The 22,239-nt window shown below is 41.1% G+C and overlaps 1 protein-coding gene across 4 annotated transcripts in view; it reads right to left on the bottom strand.

The window, feature by feature from the left end:
* Positions 1-21,400, bottom strand: part of SYDE2 (synapse defective Rho GTPase homolog 2) — a 62,334-nt gene extending 40,934 nt beyond the window's left edge. Inside the window, exons 1-2 of one of the 4 annotated variants that reach the window (XM_074961402.1) lie at positions 21,358-21,400; positions 3,977-4,705 (exon numbers count right to left, since the gene is read on the bottom strand). In XM_074961402.1, the coding sequence (XP_074817503.1) occupies positions 3,977-4,705; positions 21,358-21,385 (757 nt within the window). In that variant the 5' untranslated portion in view covers positions 21,386-21,400. Of the gene's footprint in view, positions 1-3,976; positions 4,706-10,587; positions 12,119-21,357 lie in introns of those variants that run through there. The other 3 variants (XM_074961400.1, XM_074961401.1, XM_074961403.1) reach the window with 3 other exon arrangements.
* Between the last annotated feature and the right edge of the window lie 839 nt (positions 21,401-22,239).

Genomic DNA, 22,239 nt, shown 5'->3' with positions numbered 1-22,239 from the left:
CAGACAGGTTTGGCCTGCCTCCAAAGCTGCATAGACAGAGGCCCAATGTCATGGATCTGTGGCCCTCATTATAAACAAGAAATATCATTTACAGGTAGCTATTCTAATTTCTTTTAGACGAAGACCCAACACCACAGCTCCAATTATACTAGTACGTTAAAAACCACCACCCCCAAAAATAGTAAATAAATCTTCCAAAGTAACAAGTCACAATTCTGTGATGCAAACCATTATAAAGAGGTGTCATTTTTCAACATTTTGCAGGTTATACCAGCACTGACTAAGCTGTACAGTTAGGGTTCATTTTTATACAATTCTATATTTTGACATTTGAATTTTGTATATACTAATGTTTATAAAAAATGTACTTTTCAGTTTGCACACCATATCTACTTCTCCTTAACTGCAGGCCAAAAAAGCACACTTTTTATTTGCAGCCACTAAAATTTGTTTCTTACAGATTCAGATCAGCTCACACTACCACCAATTTTTTCTAATTTAGAATCTAGTTTACTTTTAAAAGGGATTACTTTATCATAAAGAATTAAAAGAACTTTTATAAGAATTTTATATTTGCAATTTTGCTTTGGGACAAATACTAAATATTTGGATTTACTTATATCTATTTCTATTTCTCAGTAACTTAAAAATATTAAGCATGGCCAGGACTATAAATCAAGGAAATTAACTTGCAAATCCTTATTCACATGAGTAGTACATAAGTGAGTAATCCTACTAATTCTGGAACTACTTGTATGAGCGAGAACTAAAAGCAAACAAGAATCTGCAGGATTAGTCCCCAAGACACTAGTACAGTATTTAAAGAAAAAGCCCATTCAGTATACTGTTTGGAAGGACTGCTGAGAAGTAATTAAATCCCAACATTTATGTTTTACTGAAGAACAGTTTTCAAAACCATAGTAGTGTTTTCAAGAAATTAAAAACAAAATAATTGGTATCTCTGCTTTAAAAAAAAAAAGACAAAAACAATATCTCATTAATAAAAAGAACACCCTAACCATAAAAAACACACTAAAAACCAATGATGTTATTAGGAACACAGATAAAAGCATTGTTTTTGTATTTAACCGACAGTAGTACCCTTTGCTCAGACTTCCTCCTTGCTAATAAAAGCAGACTTGCTAAACAATCATGGGGCATTTGACAAGAGTTACTGCTTGATGTATTTGAGTCGATGAAGATATAGACATTTATCTACTGCATAGCAATTGCTTGTGTAATTCAGACTCTGTACTAATACAAATAAAGTTAAATCGGACGTGCTGCCCTTCATGTAGTGATTTTGTCTGGATGAGCCGTCATTTTAAATTTGACTGAAAATAACCGTAGACACCTTAACTGGATTAAAAGCAGCACTAACTACTCCTCCACAATAAAGCCAATTACTTAACAGCAGGGACCCACTTCATCATCAGTTAATCCAGTCAATGTGATCACTATTCAATGCACACACAAGAGAGCTGCTTTAAAATAGTTTAATTAACTCAATACAGAGTAAACTTCACAGGAGAAATCCATAATCAATTTTCCCAGACTTCATTACAGACATAGATTCAAAGAGCAAATTAATCTGACGGGATATAACTTTGATTCTCCAACATGAAAAACTGTAGTCAGTTTTGCCTAATACATAAAGGGGTTTAGTTCTTCAAAAGGAGCAAGTGACCCATATTAATGTTCCTGAGCATCACATATGTATTGAGAGATTAATCTCTTAAATGGATCAAACACAGTTTGTAGGACTAGTACACACTGGTCTACTTATTCTGTCACATTTTGCAACCAAATGCAATAGTACCAGTTATTTAATACAGACTACAAAGCAAGATATTTTTAACTTGAATGGAAATTCTAGACCGTCACATATACTTTGCAGCTTACACACACACACACACACACTCCTACCTCTGCTACATTTCCAAACAAAAGCACAAAATGCGGGTTCCTAGATGTGACAGTACATTATGGCACAAATGGCTGGTTATAGAGGGTAAAATCTGTATGTGACCTAAGGAGCAACAGGATGAGTTTCAGAGCCAGAGCTCCAGCTCCAGGGAATGTCTACACTGCTATTTTTAGTGTTGTAGCACAAGCCCCAGCCTGTAGACCATGGCTCTGAATCTTGCTGACACAGCTTTTTTTTTGGGGGGGGGGGGGGGGGAGCGGAGGATGGGACAGTATAGACATACCCTAGGTGACGGTCTCCTAAATCCCATTTTCAACAGTGACTTAGGCACTTGGGACTTGGGCAAAATAACTTAGTACACAGACTCATCTGCAAAGTTTTTACCAAAAAACAGTAATTAATATTCACAATATGGATATTAATATGCCCATTTTATACAGGGAAACTGAGGATGACAAATTAAGTGACTTGTCCAAGGGGACAAAGTTCAACAGACTTTGGGGGGAAGGATAGCACGGCGCTTTGAGCATTGCCTGCTAAACCCAGGGTTGTGAGTTCAATCCTTGAGGGGGCCACTTAGGGATCTGGGGCAAAAATTGGGGATTGGTCCTGCTTTGAGCAGGGGGTTGGACTAGATGACCTCCTGAGGTCCCTTCCAACTCTGATATTCTATGATTCTATGAACCAGATCTGGAATTAGAACTCGGGAGTATCTTGTCTCCCATTCCTGTGCTCAGATAACATCTCTCTCTCACTCAGAAGGATACTACAAGTCAAGGTCAGCAAGTTGCTTGACCCTGTCAATGAGAAGTTATTCCTTTTTAGGGGCTGACACCAACATCAATATATATTCAGTTGAAACAATAATTAAAACTGGAATATAACACACTTAAGGTATGTCTACACTGCAAGAAAAGATCTGCAGTTAGCCTAGGTCAGCTGACTCGGGCTTGTGGGGCTCAGTGCGGGGCTAAAAAATTGCAGTGTAGATGTTCAGGCTCATGCTGGAGCCTGGACTCTGGGACTCTGCTTGCAAGGGTGGGAGAGCGTCCCTGGGCCCAGGCTCCAGCCCAAGCCTGGATATCTACACTGCAATTTTATAGCCCCACAGCCTGAGCCTGCTGACCTAGGATAGCCACAGGTCTTTTATACAGCGTAGACATAACCATTGATGAACATGATAAATAGGGACAAGCCAGCACAACTTCTGTAAAAGAAAAACGTTCTTCTCCCATCTATTAGACATTTTTGAGGGAGTCAACAAGATAGCAGATAAAGGAGACAGGGTTGATATAATTTATACGGACGTTTAGAAAGCCTTTGATAAAAATCCCAAACAAGAGACTTCTGAGGAAGTTAAGTAGTTACAGAGCTAGCGTTAAAGTTCTACCTAGGGTTAGAATTAGCTAAGACATAGAAAACAAAACATGTTGTATTTGTGCACCATCAACAGAATTGTTAACCAAGCTCACTCTGTAAACTTTTTATTGTTGGCAAGGTGTGAGCCATAACGAACCAGTTTACATTTCAGATTCCAAGCTCCATTCAAGGGCTGGTAACCAGGGTTTAAAAAGGACATATTTTTATATTTGAGATGTGCAAATTTGATCCAGAAGTCATAAATACATACAAAATATGGAACCCCACTCTTACAGTCACATTTCAGAGCAGAAATGTGTTTTAAAGGCTCAAAAAATAATACTGTAGATAATTACCATAATTTTCAAACTTGAGTATCTAAAGTTAGGCACCTAAACTCATATTTAGGAATATAGATAAATGGCTTGATTTTGCAAGGGGCTTAGCACTCGCATTTCCTATTCAAATGAATGTGATCTGTGGGTGTTCAACACCCGCGAAAGTTAGGCCACTTATTTAGGTGCCTAACTTTATGTACCCAACTTTGAAAATTATGGCCTACATATTTTATAATCAACTTTCCATCAATTTTATAGAAATGTTCACAATGAAGAGGGGGAAAAAAAGTTTAACTTTCCTATAAAAATAAAGACAGGAGTGTAACATCTCTATATTCCATATCCTTCTTACCTGCTGAACAATATTTAAATGCAGGGCTCTCCTCTATTGCTGTCGCACTCTGAGTCTTGCATACAAAACTCTGCTTGTGCAGCTGCACATACTCCATGGAATGTATGGAATCTGCTTGATTAATTTCACTGGCCTGACCCATTTGATTGTCTCCTGCAGATTCTGAGAAGTATGGAAGGCCTTTATTGTGCCCCATTACTTTAATCAAGTCACTCCCAGGCAACATCTTGAAACTGGTGGTATGGGAGTCCAAATTAACAGAGTTTTTCCCAGTAAAACAATGGACTCTGGGGAAGTCAGGCTCATCATCTTCAGGGATAGGATTGTACCATATTTCTCCTTCATCATCTGCATCATTATCCTCACTGAAGTCTAAAGTACAGTTTCTCAAAACTGAAGGGCTTGTAGAATGGTGAACAGCAGTTACAGAACTATAGGTTCTTGCAGGACATTCCTGTCCTATAGGTGATTTGGGAGGAACCTGTGGCAGTTTAGGTCCAGGTAATGGACTGGAAGATTTGGGTACATGGATAGTGTTTCCTTGCATTTTCTTACAGATATTTTCTTCTTCCAGATTAGGGGCCTTTAAAGTACTCTGACGTAGCCAGTTACGTTTCTTAGAAACTGTGATGCTGTCAAGCTGTGGCCTATGCTCATGGACTTCACTGGCCACAAGAATTTTAAGTTCTCTCCCGCTTGCGGAGGATATGTAAATATTTTCAATTAAATCTGTTATTAAAAGAGGAAAAAGAGATGCTTAGAACATTCTTCCAGTTTTGATCAAACACAAACACATACACTGTCATGTCCCATCCACACTAAATCCAGTCCCACAGGACAAAAGAAATGCTGTGCTATCATGAACTTAATTTCAATCCATCAAAAGACAACAATTGTGCACGTAGTAAAGAAACAAAAATATCTTTTGACATAGCAATGGAAGTGATAGTACAAGCACGTCTGTACTTGTTCCACATTCCAAGAATATGCACATAACAAAACAGAATGTGGGGAAGCAGTCAATCTGACACTCCTATCGATAATGAGGATATAACAGACATGCAATATTAACTTTAATATATCTCATGACATACATGATATTCTTGACTATGGTCTAGATCCTGCAAGGTGCCACGTGTCTTCTGAGAGCTGATAAAGGGTCTCAGCTCTCAATGAAAGACCACCACATCACAGGATCAGGCCCTAAGTGAGATGCAATTTCAAGCTGCCAAAAAACTGTGCAGAGTCCAAGTCTATAGAAAGTACCTGAGAGAACATGGTTCTGTCTCCAAAACAGAGTTTAATATTAACAGGACTTGTATAGAAACGTTCGAGGTACTATTTCCATTTAACATTTATATCTTCTTTAAAATCTCACCCACATTGTTGGCATTTGTAAAATATTGAAGGATTAACACTGAAATTGAAATGTAAACTGATCAAGTAAAGTTGCTCTGTGTGTTTCAGGGTCTTAACACACTACTTCAGAAATGCAAGTGCTTTGGTAGTACCCCAGATCAACTTTATAGGCACCCTCCAGTCTTAAAGGTCCTGCCCTAAATCAAGTACATCAAATACAATTCTGCTCCACTTATTAGAAACTCCATTAAGTACCCAATTTTATCAGTACTTCAATGGTCGCTGTAAATTTCTTCATATTATGTTTTGTAAAGAACAAAAGAGACAGTCACTTAAGACTGTTTCACTTTGTTAAAACTTATCTAGGAACAAGTTACTTATAAAAGTTTATTGAGCCAAAAAGCAATGTCCTAAAAATGTCAGGTTTCACAGTAGTGGCCATGTTAGTCTGTATTCGCGTCCGATGAAGTGAGCTGTAGCTCATGAAAGCTTATGCTCAAATAAATTGGTTAGTCTCTAAGGTGCCACAAGTACTCCTTTTCTTTTTGTCCTAAAAATGTTATCATAGCACAGTATTCCTATTATCAAAGTACAATAAAAATGAAAAAAAAAATACTAATTATGTATTGACACTTAAGTTTTGCTTGTGTCTTTATTTACATACAATCTGAAGGTTTTGAGTTTTTCCACTGAATTAAATACAGATTGCAGTTCTTCACCAGACATATACATTACATAGTACTACAAAGTTGATTGTTCATTACATTTATTTTAACTTAGATGTCAGCACTTTACATTAATGTAAAGTTCACATTAAATGCAAAATTCAGGCTCCAGCATTTTAATAAGTAAATGTGAAGTACCCACTACCTGAGATCAAGATGAACACACAGATTTGCAAAACAAGTCTATTTTATTTCTACTGTAGCTATGCATCAAGTCTGTACAGTATAATTAACAGATTCCTTCTAATTACAGTCATTTTATTTCCCCATGAATACCTGTAAAAGAATGCATGCAGGCAGCATTTAATGCTCTTTGAACAACCAATACTTAAAATACTTTTGCTAACTACTTTAGCGATTATGTTTGCTGAAGAAGTCTTGTTTTGCAATAACTCTAGAGGATTTATAACCATTGAACATTTAACTAGGCATACTCCTAAAACAAAACTTCAACAAAATAGTGTTTAAGTAGCAAAAACAACCCTGAAGTACATTTTGCAGCACTCTTGTTCAGTGTGCATTACATATGTAGGTTAAAAACTGTGAAAAACACAGTGTAGAAATTACCAATATATAAATGGTGTACAGCTTATGAAAAAACAAACACACTGTTTAAGGACAAGCCAAGGATCACATCGATTTTGATATTTGAACTCAATATTAGCATTAACTGTGAACAACAATTCAGCAATCCTTAAATTGAGTATATTGGGTGTCTATACAAGGGTTTGTTTTGTGCAGATGCTGCTGTATTGGTATAAAACCCTAGTGTACATAGGCTGCATCAGTGCAGTTACAGTAGCATAGCTATACCCATACTAAAAAGACCTAGGGCAGACAAGCCCTCTGTTTAAAGCTATTGTAATGTTTATTGACTTTGCCTGTTTATTAAGGAAATCTTAATAATGGTTCTGATGTAAAGACCTATATTTCTGTCTACAATAAAAAGGCAGTTATTTCAACTTGCTTTTTAATTAATTTCCTTCTCCATTATTTTTCTTGCTGTTATTGTTGCTCCAAATAATTACATCTTCTATTTTGAACACTTATATTTTGTATCATTTGTAATTAGACATTACACAAAGTCAGAAATATTTATTTAAACCAGTACAGTATATGCTAGGAATGCTTGCTTTCTACATCTGATTGCTGGCTTTCTACATCTGATTGCTGCATTAAAATCCTCAATTTTCCAGTAACAGCCCAAGGAATTGTTCCTATCTAACAATTTAAATAGATGGAACATTCAAGTATTCTATTTCTACAACAAAAATATCTGTGTTACTGCCAGCATTGCATAGAAATGTGTGCCCTTTAGCATTAGTTAGGAAAGCTTACAATCCTCAGAAGGGCAGACTCTTAAAAATTATACACACGTCCAAATATACAAACCAATCATATGTCTGAAATCTGGGCCTAAGCTACCTTTTACTCCTAGAACAGCAAAAGCTCAAAGTACGTATATATGATAACATATACCAGTACAGTGTTCAATATTCCAATTACAACTTTACTTGAAAGGCTTACTAAGGAATACAATGATAAAATGTGTTGAGAATTCTTGAATAACTTTCCATGACATGATTTGCTGCTGTATCACAATTTGAATTTCAGAAATACTATTCTCACTCTTATACTTTATGCAGACAATAATAAGCAAGCTTACTACTGCCAAAATTCATTGTCAGTATTACAAATTTTCAAAAAAAAAAAAAAAAAAAATCCTATCTTAAATCCAGAACCAGATAAATGGTATACTTCAATTTAAATGTCAAGTCCGTCACCTACAATCAAATGACAGACAGCTGTATTTGTAAGCTCTGAACTTCTCCTTTATATGGTCTTAGGCCCTGATCCTACAATCCTTTACACACATGCTTAACTTCAGTACAACAAGAAGTGCCACTTAGGTCAATGGCAGTAGTAAAGTTAAGCACATGCGTTAAGGATTGCAGGATCAGAGCCTTGATTTCAAAAGGCATTTTTACTTTGAAATCTCACATATACCACATGAAAGGACAAGGAGAAGCACAGAGAAATCTAACACAAATCTTTCAATATACCTCATACATATCTACACTCATGAATGTTCTGATTTATCTGAACTGCTCAATGTACTTTTCAAAACAATTAAAGCAATTCATTTTATAAATATCTATAATGTCTAAATATTTTTAAAATCTTACAAGAGTATCAAATTTCTGAATGTCAGCTCTGAAGTTTGCTACCTCATCCACTTTTGCAGTTAAGACTCAATATGTTTATATTATTGTAGCTGACAAAAAATGAAGAAAACAGCCAGAGATAGAAGTCAATATATTATTAGCCATTACTGAAAAAGCTTCAGATAGATCCTAGTGAAAATGTATATTTTGTAAAGTCCCAATATGCAAGTACTGCCTTGTCTGGACAATAAGTATGCACTATTTGACAGAAATACAGCTCTAAGAGTAAATTAGTTCAGTAAGCAGACTGACATTTTGAAGATTTTCCGATCCTATTAACTTTAGTAGTGATCAGGCCCTAAATAAGTAGAAGGATTTTAGAAATATGTAGGTCATGCTGTCCCTTACCCTTTGTTCTAAGGCAGTCTTATTTATAATAATATTCTCTAGATAAAATTATTTGTATTATCACAGCACCTAGGAGTCCCAGTGTGCCAGGCGCTGTACAAAACAGAACAAAAAAGATGATCCCTTCCCCAAAGAGCTTCAGTCCAATGTTTGTTTATTATGGTTTTCTTTAAAGCTAACTATTCAATTTACCTTGCAATATACTGACTGAGTACTAACTAAATACTTCTTTATAAAAGAGTAGGACCCAATTTTACAAACATGCACATGCAGATCAGGTCTCAGTCTTTCAACTCGATTGAGGTTAATATTTTGTCTATCAACTGTGTGTAGAAAATTTCTCAACAAAAGGTCACACTCTACCTTTCTAAGCCATATTTTTTGGATGTCAGGATAGGTTGACAACCAAGCTTTTAATTAAGTGGGAAGAGAGTTTTTGCAGTTCCCCATCTAGATCAAAATAGCTCGTTCATATCTTCCCAGAATTAATTTAGACTCCAATATTTTTTTTGTTTAAACCAAACTAACAATTAACTTGCAAACATCCAAGTAAATTAGAAAAATAAATTAAAAGAATTATGGAGCAAGCAGCAGTACAAAGAAAAAGCCTGGGGAGTTATAAAACATTTAAATATTGAACAAAGTAGGGGCCCCGATTCTGCAACTTTTTAGTCACATGAGCAGTATTTACTTCTAGGGTTACTCATTCCTGGAAGTGGTTGCAGGGGTCAAGCCCTAAATCTGGATATGCCAAAGCACACTGTGTTTATTTGCGTTAAGTTATAAAGCAAACAAGATTGGGTAAACAGGGAGATTGTTAAGAACCTGCACAAAATTAATTTTGTTCAACTGAAAGGCTGGTCATTAAATTTAAAGCCCTTTTCAGTTTTAAGAGATGAGTTTTATTGCCCAGAATAATGAACAGATTGTTTGTGTACACCTACACCTTCTAATTAAAATAAATAATTTCCAAACGTGAATGAGTTGCTTAAAATATGCAATACTGTATAAGAGAGACAATACCAATCATTTGGGATTATATTTATTCAGTTAACTTCCTACTTGAGTTTACTGCAAGTAAACATAGGGGCTTTTTAAATTAAAAAAGGACTGCTTTATGATTTCAACATATTATAGTGGTTATCTATATGTAAATCATTTTACTCTGGTGTACACAATAACAGAAGTGTAAATTACAAAATTCTAACAAACATATACATCATTTTGGTACTATTTTTAATGATGCACAATCAGAGCTACTAAAAATAATGTCAGTTCTCATATTTTTGCGGAAGTACCATTTTGTGGATTCATCTCAAATTCCCCCCCCCCCCCACTTTCTATGAAAGTTAAAAGCCATTTCACTGGAGAAATGGAAAACGTTTGCCTTAAAACACGTCATAACTTTGCCTATGGCAACGTTTTGCCACATTCACAACTCCAGTACTGTTAGTGACAGGACTAGCAAGTGCAATCTACCTCAATCAAATCAAGAAAACACCCAAAGTTCTATATGTGAGTATTCAGAGGGAAATCTAGGACTTCACACAGCTCCAGTATTAACCTCTAATTCGCAGATGATACTCAACTTTTTAGGTATACTGCTTTTATAGGTGCACGAACCTGTAATAAATATCTGTAATCACTGATGCCAACCCCTAGAACCAAGAACGCTAGGTGTGTTATACTAAAACTACATACACATTCCCTGCTATACAGCAACCTGAGACATTACACTCGCATTTCATTATCACCCTGTAAGGAATGGTTGAACGTTACCTCCAAACTGCAGGCTACCCTCCACCATTCACTCACCACCCCTTAGTAAGACAGACCAGAGGTGGAGTTAATTTGGCTCCAGGCCTTCCAGAGCACAAGCTGCTTGGCGGAGTGTGACAGGCTGAAGCCAGGCCCAAGCGGTGTGGGGGCCTGGTCGCCATCCCCGCAAACATACCTGTCAGCAGAACTCTTTGGTCCGGGGGAGCTGCCTGGGCCTTGCTTCCCTGCCCTCTCCAAGCCGGCGGAGTTGCGGGCTCCTCTTCTCCAAGGTCTGGCTGAGCAGGCAGCGCCGCACCTGTCCCAGTGGCTCTGGGGTCAGCGGAGGAAGCCCCAGCCCCGACGCGCCCCTTCATTCCCAGGGACAGCAGGCGCCCTTTACACATCCACTTCTGCAGCCTCCCGACGCTGACCGCGGGCGGCCTGAAGGGGCTCTGGGGGGCATGCGGGCGGCTGCCGGGGCACGCTGCCGGGAGCCCGCCCCCGGCCGCTGCCTCTGGCGGCGCGGAGCCCTGGGCGCTGAGCAGCAGCCGCTCGGCCTGGCGCGGCCCCGCGCCCCGATCCGGGCTCTCCCCGCAGCTGACGGAGCGCTCTGCGCCTGCAGGAGCGTCGCTTCCCCCGCGGCCGCTGTCCGGCCGCGCCCGGTCCCAGGCTGGGCCAGGCGGCTCGCCCTGCAGCAGGTGCCCCGGGGCGGGCTCCACGGGGTGGTAGCGGATCACGCTGTCGCTCAGACACCGCTGCAGAGGCGGTGGCTTCGCGGGGCGGCCGGGGGACAGAAGGGGGAGGCTCCCCAGACTCTGACCCCCGCGCCTGTGAGGCGCCAGCTGGCCGGGACGCCCTGCGGAGCCCTGGGCGGGCGGTGGTGGCCAGGCGGTGGCGGGCACCTGCTGCTGCGGGCTACCCTCCCCGGAGGAGGAGGACCAGGCATCGCTGCTCTCCGCTGCCCCGCAAGAGGCGACGGGCTGGGGGAACCCTCCAGCGCAGGCGGGGCTGGCCGGGGGCAGGTCGTGCATGGCATGGATCAGCAGGTAATAGGCCTCCTGCAGCTGGCTCCGCAGCCTGCCCGTGCTCTCCCGGGTCCCGGCCAAGCGGCCCTCCCCTCGGCCCCGGGCACAGGCGGCAGGTAGCCCCTGCGCCTGCTCTCGCGGCTCGGCCGGGCGGCAGCCCCAGGGCAGAGTCTCATTATCGTAGTAATCGCCCTCCTCGCCGTCAGGAGCACGCCGCGCGGGGGCGGACCCGGGCTGCGGAGCTGGGTCCCCCGGGGAACAGCCAGGGGTGGCTGGGGCTCCTGGTGTCCCTTCCCCCAGAGCTGCGGGGCCATGCGGTGCCTTCCCCCGCCGGGGCCAGCCGGGCTGCCGCTGTCCAGACTCCTCCTGGCTCCCAGCCCCCGGGGGCGCCGAGACCTGCCGGCTGCTAGGCTGAGCCCACGGCGCCCCCCTGGCCTGTGGCTGCTGCTGGGCTTTACCTTGAGGGGCGCCGGTCCCCCCGCGGGGGTGCGCGCCTGCCGCCGCCCCGCGCTGGGACCTCCTGCCCCGCAGCTTGGAGAGGGTCCTGCGCAGAGGATCAGCCATGCCTGCCCCCGCCCCGCACCCGCCTGCCTCAGTAGCTGCTGCCCGCCAGCAGGAGGGTGCTGGGTGCCCCCCTGCGCGGCGGCTGCTGGTGTTGGCGGCGGCGCCCCATGGTCGGGCGGGCTCGGTGTGCGTCGCACTCCCTCCCCGCAGCCCGACTCCTGCTGCCGCTCACATACTTGGCATAACTGAGCGGGGTGAGAGGGCGGCCTGCAATGCGCATGCCTTGCTGCCCGCCGCGGAGCGTGCGCGCCCGCCTCTCCCCGCCCGGGCTCCGAGTTAGGGGGGCCGGAGGCGAGGCCGAGGCCAAGGCTCCCCACCCCCCCAGACCCGGCTCTGGGCGCTACCTGCTGTCCCCGCACACGCGCACGGCTGAGGGGGAACGGAGGGGCGAGAAGACACCAGTCCCTCCTTGCAGCTCTTGTTAGGGTCACAGCCCCTTCTGCTCCCCCTAGCCCGCTACATCCACGTGTGCTAATACCTTTAGGGCAGGGGCTTGACTAGAGCATAGAGGGGCTGAATCTCCTTTCCCAGGCCCATACCTGGGAGGGAGCGTGAACGTGTCCTCCCCCAGCTGCACCTAGGCCGTGGCTGGAGTGAAGCACCCAAGGACGCCCCCGCTCCCAGTGTTGCACGGGGGAAGGAATACCAGTGCTATTCGTGGTAAAACAGCGACTAAAGCACGAGGATGGTGCAGAGATTCATGACGGTGAAATTGCCAGGAGGGCTTTGCTTTTGTTTACTCTGTATGAGAAAACTAAGGGAAAAGACCAACAAGTGCAACAGGTGGCCTTGAACAGCAGCAAACCTGCGCTGGGACTGCACTCAAAGCCCTATTTGCTGACACAGTTTAGAACTAATTTAACAAGTCCCTCTTAAACTGCTTTTATTTTCTCCCTGAAAGAAAACCTGCCTCACCTTGCAGGCCACCTAAGTAAGGGTGACCTAGAAAAAGAGGAGGTTCTGTTTTTTTAAAGCATCTAATGAACTGAGGTTTTTAAAAAAAGTTTTTATTTGAATCAGTTTGATTACAAATATATTTACTTTGTTACTCAGGTTTCACTTGCACGGTGTCTCTCATGTCAAAATTATTAGGTCATGGAATATTTAAAGAGATGAATTTCTAATGTTCTCTCTCACCCTTCCCCCATATGTCCTACCTAAAAGAACAGGCACATCCATAGGCCACAAACCTATTTTTCCTCCTTTTGCACATCAGCTTTAAGCTACCTGGTCAATAAAGCCCAACTCTGTTACAGATTTTATAATGTGTGAGAATTGTTCTAAAACAACAGGCACATCCATAGTCATTTGGAGAGGAGCCAATTTACAGAACCCCATTAAAGATTGGCATCAGAGTTGAACATGCTTACACCAGGGCTGAATTTGGCCCCAGTTATTATAGTCTCCAAGACAAATGCCACATTTGTAAAGTATAAATGGCATTTTGAAATACCAGAAAGCATGCTTGTCTTAGGTTTAGTGGGTGGAAATTTCTACTTCATAAATTTGTTACCCATACCTTATGTGAACGGTGTCTTCATTATCAAGCCTGCATCTCTACATAAAAACCATATAATTTTAAAAGTGTTACCAATAGAAACACTGATGCTTCTTTTGCTGAGAGAATGGCTTCAGCAGCCTATTGTAGTCAGCAAGATCTTCCTATTAATGCCAGGGGATATTTGTAAAGTGCCTTTCTTTTCTTTCATAGCAAAGAGCTCCAGGAAAGCTTATCTTAGCTCTATTTATATATCTTGGAAATGAGAACAAGAACATAACTGTACAGTGGTGAAATATGGCATATGGAACCATAACTGGGTCACACAAGCCATTTCACAAACATCTAAGTAGAAATTCCAGTCTTTCCCTTATAAGAATTATGAATAACAAATAAAATAGTTCATCTTGTTTATAACATCCCCACACTATCCACGATTAAGCCATTATCTATGTTCTTCCTGTTTTGTGGAAACTAAATTTAGGTTTGCCTGTGAGTTTAGAGTACATAATTATAACTTTCCACTCACAAACTGTTATGGGATTTATACATCTTTCTAAAAGTTTTTAAAATTAAAATGCTGAAAGAATATTGCATATAGGTGTAAATAGCACCAATCCAATAACATCACAAGTAATCCATTAATATAATGTTTTGTGTATTTATGAATTAAGCTATGAGGAAAAGAAAGAGTAGCGGATATGATTTATATCCAATATGTACTTCACAATAGTTTATCACTTCTGCTACACCTTTGCAACTTGAAAAAGGAACTTCTGCCATTTTTGTCCTGCCTTTTATATACATTTTCCCCCTTTTTAAAAGAAAATTATTTGGAAATAAGTATACTAGTTTGTGTAACTAGGTATACAAAATATTGCATAACATTTTTGTAATTACGTTTCCTTTGGGGAGAAAAATTTTAGGTTGATCTTATGTGTTTGACTCAATCATAATTATTAGTTCCACATCCTAAACATTGAAAGTAATGATAAGTTTGATAACTGAACTCTTTATAATAATAGCCTTACTTTTATTTTGGATCTTTGTGTTTCATATATTCAATTACCATAACAAATGTTTCTGACCAAATATGTCAGCTAAAAATGCTTTTGTTTTATTTTACAAATGAACATCACTCTTGGTTCTGTGTTAACTTATTTCTGTCTACTATTAGAGTGTCCCCTGCTGGATGAGTTGGGGACTGCATTTTGGTCCTAACTTTCCTTCATCTAAATCTATGCACAAGAAATAACTAAAAACAAAATGATCCGACGTCTTCTGAGAATATACTACCGTCCCCATTTCAACATTGTTGTTAATCCAAAACTGTATGCTTGTGTGTTTCTTATGCTCTTTTACAGATACTCAGGGTGCAGTTCTTAACTTTAGGAAGTGTTTTTTGCTTATTTTCAGTTGTGTAGGATCCACGTAAAGAAAAATTCCAGTGATTAGCTGTAATATCACGTAAGCCAAATACAAATTTAGTTCCTGATCCTGTAAAGACTTGGGTATGTGCTTAACTCTACGCACTGCAAGCCGGTCCATTGACTTAAATGGGACAACAGTAGAACTTCAGAGTTATGGACTGACCTGTCAACCACACACCTCATTTGGAACCAGAAGTATTTAATCAGGCAGCAGCAGAGAAAAAACACAAAACAACCCCACCGACTGCAAATATAGCACAGTATTGTGTTAAACGTAAACTACTAAAAAAAAAAAAAAAGAGGGGAGGAGCAGCATTTTTCTTCTGCATAATAAAGTTTCAAAGCTGTATTAAGTCAATGTTCAGTTGTAAACTTTTGAAAGAAAAAAAACATAACATTTTGTTCAGAGTTAGGAACATTTCAGAGTTACAAACAACATCCATTCCCGTGGTGTTTGTAACACTGAGGTTCTACTGTACTTCCAGTGATAAAGTTAAACAAATGCCTAGGTCGCTGCAGGATTGGGAAGCTAGTAGATACACGTATATTAAAAGTAATGTCTGAAACAATTTTTGAAAAACCTTAAAAATGTCAATATATTTATTCATCCTCTCTCTTATTGGGGCTGCCATCTTAATTGTACTTTCCCACAGAGTCATAGTTGGATGACCAAGTATGAACTCAGTGGAGTCTGACTGCCATTGACTTCACTGTTGGAACTCCACGCAGCCAGGAGAGCCAACCTACAGTGTGCCCATTGGGATAAGGGTCCAAGTCTGCAAAGACTTAAGAGACTTTTCAATTACAAAGCACTGGAAACATTCAAAGGTTGCTGGCAGCTAAGTTCTATATCTATATTTATATATACACACTTGAGAAAGTTAATGTGAGTTGGCTGAATTAACACTTAAAAACACATACACAAAATATAGACCTTACCTATCAGTGATTTTCATACTTACAAATTTCCTAGATGCCATCAGAGGAAGGTAGATTCTCTCTCTCCTATTTTGCATTGCCAAATTGTTAAGATGGCAGTTTCCTTCTTTGTCCTTAAAATATTTTTAAAAGCATTGTAGTAAATTCTTTGTTTTCAGTCTCTGATGTTGTGATTGGAATCTTTTATATTATACTGGGATTTTCCTTTAACAGGCAGAACATTTGTTGATAAAATGTATTAGACATTAGGAGCCCAATCCTTAAACAACTTGATCACTCACGTACATGTTTGCAGACTGGGCCCTTAGTTTGCTCCCCTGGGTATGTACTGCCATGAAAGAAATTTCAATGTAATTTTGCTTGCATAGTTGTTTCACTCAGTATTTTCTTCACGGACTCACAGGCATTTAATGGAGCAGTTTATGCATTTAATGTATTCCCCCATGAAATAGCCACACAGGAAATAATTAAATTAAAAGCTGCCAATAATTGCATCTATAAAACACAGTTTGATCTGTATCTCAGAAAGTTATTCCCATTCCAACTTGTGGTTGCAAAACACATTTTACTGTAGATAACTAGAAGTTTTGTTTTTTTTTTAAAAACTTTGCATCCTTTATTTGCACAAATAACCATCAATTGATCGCACACACAAAAACCCAGATAAAATACCATTGAGGATCTGGCTTGAGCTGACTCAAGCCAGGCAAAGAGGAGTCAAACTGCGTTTTTGTACATAACTCACTGTGTTCTGCTCAGGTGCTGCAAAACATGTAGTACAAAATGTGACCCATTGTTATCAGGCCTCCTACAAAAAGTACATGGGTTTAGGAAACAAGACTCAGTGTGAAGTTTTAAATTCTTTTGGGGAGACTGCCAGGCATTTAGGGTTATTTGTACATAGGTTTCTAATATGTGACCTTAAAAAAAATAGAAAAGGACAAAGAAATTTTCCTGTACGTAATACAGGAGAATTTCTAAAGCAGCATCACCAATTTGGTTTGTCTAACAAGATACAGGTTGGGTTTTACCATTTTGGGGATCTCTTATTCAATACATCTTTCCTGAGCTGTTGGGTTCCCAGATATCTCATGTGGCTCCACTACACTGAGATTGCCAAAACATAAAACTTAAGAATCAAGTGGTGATAAATATCCTTGGCGAAGAAAGAGACTCATACATATGTAAACTACCTGTAACAATGAAGCCATGAACCGAGAGAGAGATGGCTGAAAGATTTAAAGTCAGGTGAGGCAGCATGTGTGACAAACTACAATCCATATCTAGGACACCTGTGTCAGCAGTAGCTCTCATGACTGATGAAAAGCCTCAATAGCTCATTATGTAAGATTGACAAATACTGTACCCTTTAACATCCTTGCTGCTACTTGAGACAGCACAGCAGATCTGCCTCAGAAAATAACCTTTCACAAGCTAGGATTTTCTGAAGTGTGCAAATGTTGGGTCCCATGGAAATTCAGTGAAATTTTTGAAATTGCCCTCATATAATTTTGAAAAATTCCATCACCTATATTCTATAAAGCCCCATAATAAACATTTAAAATGGGATCTAAATATATTTATACAAATGTAGGCCTTATTCCTGCGAACATATGCTTAACTTTGCACCCATGAGTAATTCCCCTGAAAGCAATGTAAAAGAGCCTTCCGTGACTGTGAATAAGACCCCTCAGTCTCCTTTTCATTGAATTTGGCAAAGCAGTTTCTTTACTCTCCCAGATTCTGGCAGAAAGAGAAATAGTATGAAAGCTAAAAGATAACATGGAGATGATGCTGACTGGTGAAATCCACAAGCATTCCCCTTACCTAGAGAGTGTCTACCTTCCCATTGTCAAAATGGTCTGGAATCAGAGTCCTATTACTCATTTCATAGTCAACAAACAAGGGTCAGAATTTTCTTTTTTTATTGTCAGCTTGCCAAAATATTGATCCTTTTTCTTTCAAGTGCAGACCTAACTCCAGTTATCCATACCTTTGTTACCACTAGACCTAGTCTATTTTGATTCACTAGGAAAGACACTCGAAAGCTTCAGCTAGCATAGAATACAGCTGTATACTTTCTGAGAAAAGTGGACCAAGAGACCATAATACACTTGTGCTCCACATTCTGAACTGGTTGCTTGTCACCGTCCAGGTGGAATTGAAGGTGCTAGTGAAAGAAAGAAAGGAAGGAAGGTTCTAAATGGTTCAGTCGCCATCTGAATCAGGAATGCTTAAGCTAAATGTTCCAAAAGCAAGGATTAATGGATCCAGGAGCAGAAGAGTTTGGGAGCAGAATCTCCTCTCTGGAATTCACTCCTGCCAGAAATTTGTCAAACCCTGGCCATTTTCAGAAAATGCTTTAAGATGCACCACTGGCTAGGCTTTAAACTAAATGCTGGGTCCAGTATTCCTAACATTCAGGCTATTGGCATGGTCTCCTTGTCTGTCCAGTAAGTTACAAGGGGTCATGAAAGGGTTTTTACAAGCTATGTAAAGTTTACCAAGATAATACAGTGAAAGGCACAACATAAATCACTTGTAGCAATAATAATCATTCAGCATCACAGGTTAAGTTAACTAGCAGGTGTATTCATGGCTCTGTTCTACACTTGGGTTAAATATAAATAAGAGCAGTTGCACTTACTACCGCGGCTATTTTGAGCATTTTTAAAAAAAGTTTCTGTTGGTTGCTGTTATAGAATGCAAGTTAACACCTTAACGAGCCTTCCGTAATATACTGTCATTACCTCCTTTGATTATAGTCATCTGATGCAATTACAGGGCTATTGTAAGACCTTATTCTCAGATCCTGTATAAACCTGGTAAAGGATACACTGAAAAATAAGAGTGGCCAGAGCATGACCCCCTCAGACTGAAAATGGTCCATATAATTTTACAAGATGGCAACCACTATTATCATCTTTGTTTAGTATAAGAGGTCGGTGTGCAGAAACAGCAGGTCCCAGCTCCTAACACTCAATCTTGATCCAACCTGAAGGTAGACATGAATTAAGGGTTTAATGGGTTCACGTAAAATAAGATCAGAGTCAAACCTTCACTCAAAACATGAAAAGTACCTTTTCTGGGGTTCAAAAAATTAGATACAGTAATTATTTCCCTCCTCCTCCACCCCATTATTTTTGTGCATCTCTGTTTTGCTGGTTCTGGCCAGTACTAGAGGTAGAAGTGCCAAATTGCCATGAGAAAGGATTTTTCCGGCTCTTTCTAGTCTGACCATAAGAAGGAAATAATAGAAAGCCTGTTTTCATAAGCATTTCACCTCAGCTTCCTAACTTCAAAGAGGTTGCTACAGTAGTTCAGAAAAAACATCTGAATTTATGGGTGTTAATCCAAACCAGATTAACCCTCAGAACTGTTAGATGTTCACCCATATCAGGACAGAGCCATATTCTAGCCAGCTGCTTTAGTGGAGTTTGAACACTATTTGAACACTGTCCTGTAGCTCTGTTCTTCTAGCACAGTTTAAAATATGTATCATGTGGAAACAAACATGTTCCCAAATCATGTTAAGACTCTTAAAAGTCCTAGTGTGTACAATGTTAAAATCCACTAAGTCATAATATTTCAATTTTATGTCAGTCCCTACCAAAGAACTACTGATATGTTAATATGGGTTAGTGTGGGTAAAAACTCATTATGGATAAAAGTGATGGTAACACAGAGTAGATTTTTGAAAATCAGCACATTACTTTTACACTTAAAAATAAATCCCCAAAGGCTCCAACTTGTGTGATCAGTTAACGACCTACAAAATGTCAGTAAGGAAGAAGACTTTTAAAAACTACATGCTCAGGAGTATCTGCATTTTTAAAGTACTGTTTTTACTTCTATGATTTAGAAATGAGGGTGAAAAAAAACCTGTACAGACTTAAAAACTTATGCAAAGTTTCAATGTGGAGCAAAATTTTTGCACAGTTTTCAGTCTCTGAAAAACAAGGTTAATATTCAAAACAGACACATGGATAGGTTCTTAATTGGAGTGTTTTATTTTACTAGAAATCATGCACTGTGGTGCATTTAATATACTCTAGTTAGGATAATCAAATGGACACATCAATGATATATAATTAAGTCATCTCAAACTTTAAGCAATAAAGTCACTAAATATGTAAGATAAAACCAAAACTAAACAGTATCATCACATGGAGAAATCTTTTATCAACAGTAAGGTACACTGGGTGCAAATCTGATTACTAATAGATTGTTTCACATGAACTTCCAATGCTGAAAAAATGTAACATGCTTTTTCCTTCTGCATAAATTATGCCATTTTTCTAATTAGGAAACTTCTTTACCATATATCTATACAGTAACTTCATAATTATACACCCAAAGTCACCGCCAAAGCCCAGTGCATAAGCTCAGACTGCCTGGAGGTGTGTGGAGTTCTGCGTCTGTTTACTTTGCCTTTCCGTTAAATAAATTAATATTTAACACATAAATCGCAGCTACGCTAGGTATACATACTATTGAGGGAAACAGTGCAGAGTAGTTTCTTAAAAGAAACTGAAAGAAAGTATGTCTGCACATGCACTGATGGTTTCACTCTTATCTGGGGACTTATTTGTTCCCAGAACTTGGACATGATTACTGCTATGAAATAGCTGAAAACTAGAAAGGCATTCTGCGTACTGGTACGCAAATGAACATACTGAGTGTCTTGTGTGTCATCTAGAATACACCTATCAAGTGCAACAGATCAAAGCCGAGTTTTAAAGAACAGAGTTTCTCCTGGTTACATGGGCAACCATGTTTTGATCTGAGGGGCTCTAAGATATGCAAAGAACATTACAGCTGAGAAGAAAATAGGGTCTAGTTCCTACGGGGTCACACCGGGAAATTCCTTTATTTGCTCACCTGCCAGTGTTGTGGAGTAGGGGTGGGGAGAACTTGATAATTAGTTATGTTCACTTTATTGCTAGGGTTGCCAACAGTTTAATCGCACAAACCCAAAGACCCTTGCCCTGACTCTTCCCCAATGCCACGCCCCTCCCCCACCCCTTCTCTGAGGCCCTGCCCCCCCCATTCACTCCAGCCCCCCTCTCTCCGTCGCTCGCTCTCCCACACCCTCACTCATTTTCACTGGCCTGGGGCAGGCGGTTGGGGTGCGGGCTCTGGGCTGGGGCCAAGGGGTTTGGAGTGCGGGAAGGGGCTCCGGGCTGAGCTTGGGACAGAGGGCTGGGGTGCGGGAGGGGGCTGGGGTAGGGGTGTGGGAGAGGGTGGGGGCTCTGGGAGGGAGTTTGGTTGCGGGCTCAGGGCTAGGACAGGGGCTTGGGTGCAGGAAGGGGTTCGGGCTGTGGGCTCTGGGAGGGCGTTTGGGTGCGGGAGGGAGCTCAGGGCTGGGGCAAGTCGTTGGGGTGCAGGAGGGGATTTGGGGTGCGGGCTCTGGGAGGGAACTTGGGTGCAGGAGGGGGCTCAGGGATGGGGTAGGGGGTTGGAGTGTGGGAGGGGGTTCAGGGTGCAGGCTCCAGCTGCGTGGCACTTACCTTGTTTGGCTCCCGGAAGCTGCAGCATGTCTGTCAGCAGCTCCTAGACTCAGGGGCAGTCAGGTGGCTCTGCACACTGCCCCTGCCTGCAGGCACCACCCCCTCAGCTCCCATTGGCTGTGGTTCCCCATTTCCAGCCAATGGGAGCTGCAGAGTCAGTGTTCAGGGTGGGGGCAGCAAGCAGAGACCCCCTGGCTGCGCCTCCACCTAGGAGACATTGCCAGACATGCCAGCTGCTTCTGGAAGCGGTGCGGAGCCAGGGCAGGTAGGAAGCCTACCTTAGCCCCGGTACGCTGCCAGACTTTTAGCGGCCTAAAATCTCCCAGATTGGCTTCAGTAGCCTCCGGGAGATTGAACCCAATTCCTGGGAGGGTTGGCAACCCTATTTATTGCCTGGCCACCAACTGGAAGACACAATGGAATCCTAGAAATAAGAGATGGAAATAATTTAGTAGGTCATCTTATCTATCTTTCCCTAATCACACCTCCCTGTTTGCTAGCATTTAGTCCAATCTAGGTTTAAATGTCTCATGTGATGGAGCTCCTACCACTTCCCTTTAGGAGGTTATTCCACAGCAATTGATCACCCTGTTAGGAAGCATTTCCTGCTATTTAACCTGCGTTTTCTTTTGTTTAATTTCATCTAATTATATCTAGTCGTACGTTCTAGCAGCACCTTAAGCATTTCCTCCGCATCCTCACTGTTTACATGTGTAGAGAGCTATCTTGCCCTTCCCCCAAACTTTGTTATGATTTAGTCAACCCCTTTTGTGTTCAGGGCTGAATTCTGTCCCAATTTACATTCCATGCAATTGCACTGGCTTCAGGCTGGCTGCATATATGCAAGGCAGAGCAGAACATGGTATTTAGTTGCAGTCTGCC

The sequence above is a fragment of the Natator depressus genome, chromosome 8 (assembly GCF_965152275.1).
Source record: "Natator depressus isolate rNatDep1 chromosome 8, rNatDep2.hap1, whole genome shotgun sequence".
NCBI classification, from domain to species: Eukaryota; Metazoa; Chordata; order Testudines; family Cheloniidae; genus Natator; species Natator depressus.
This window is presented reverse-complemented; position numbering and strand designations above follow the sequence as displayed.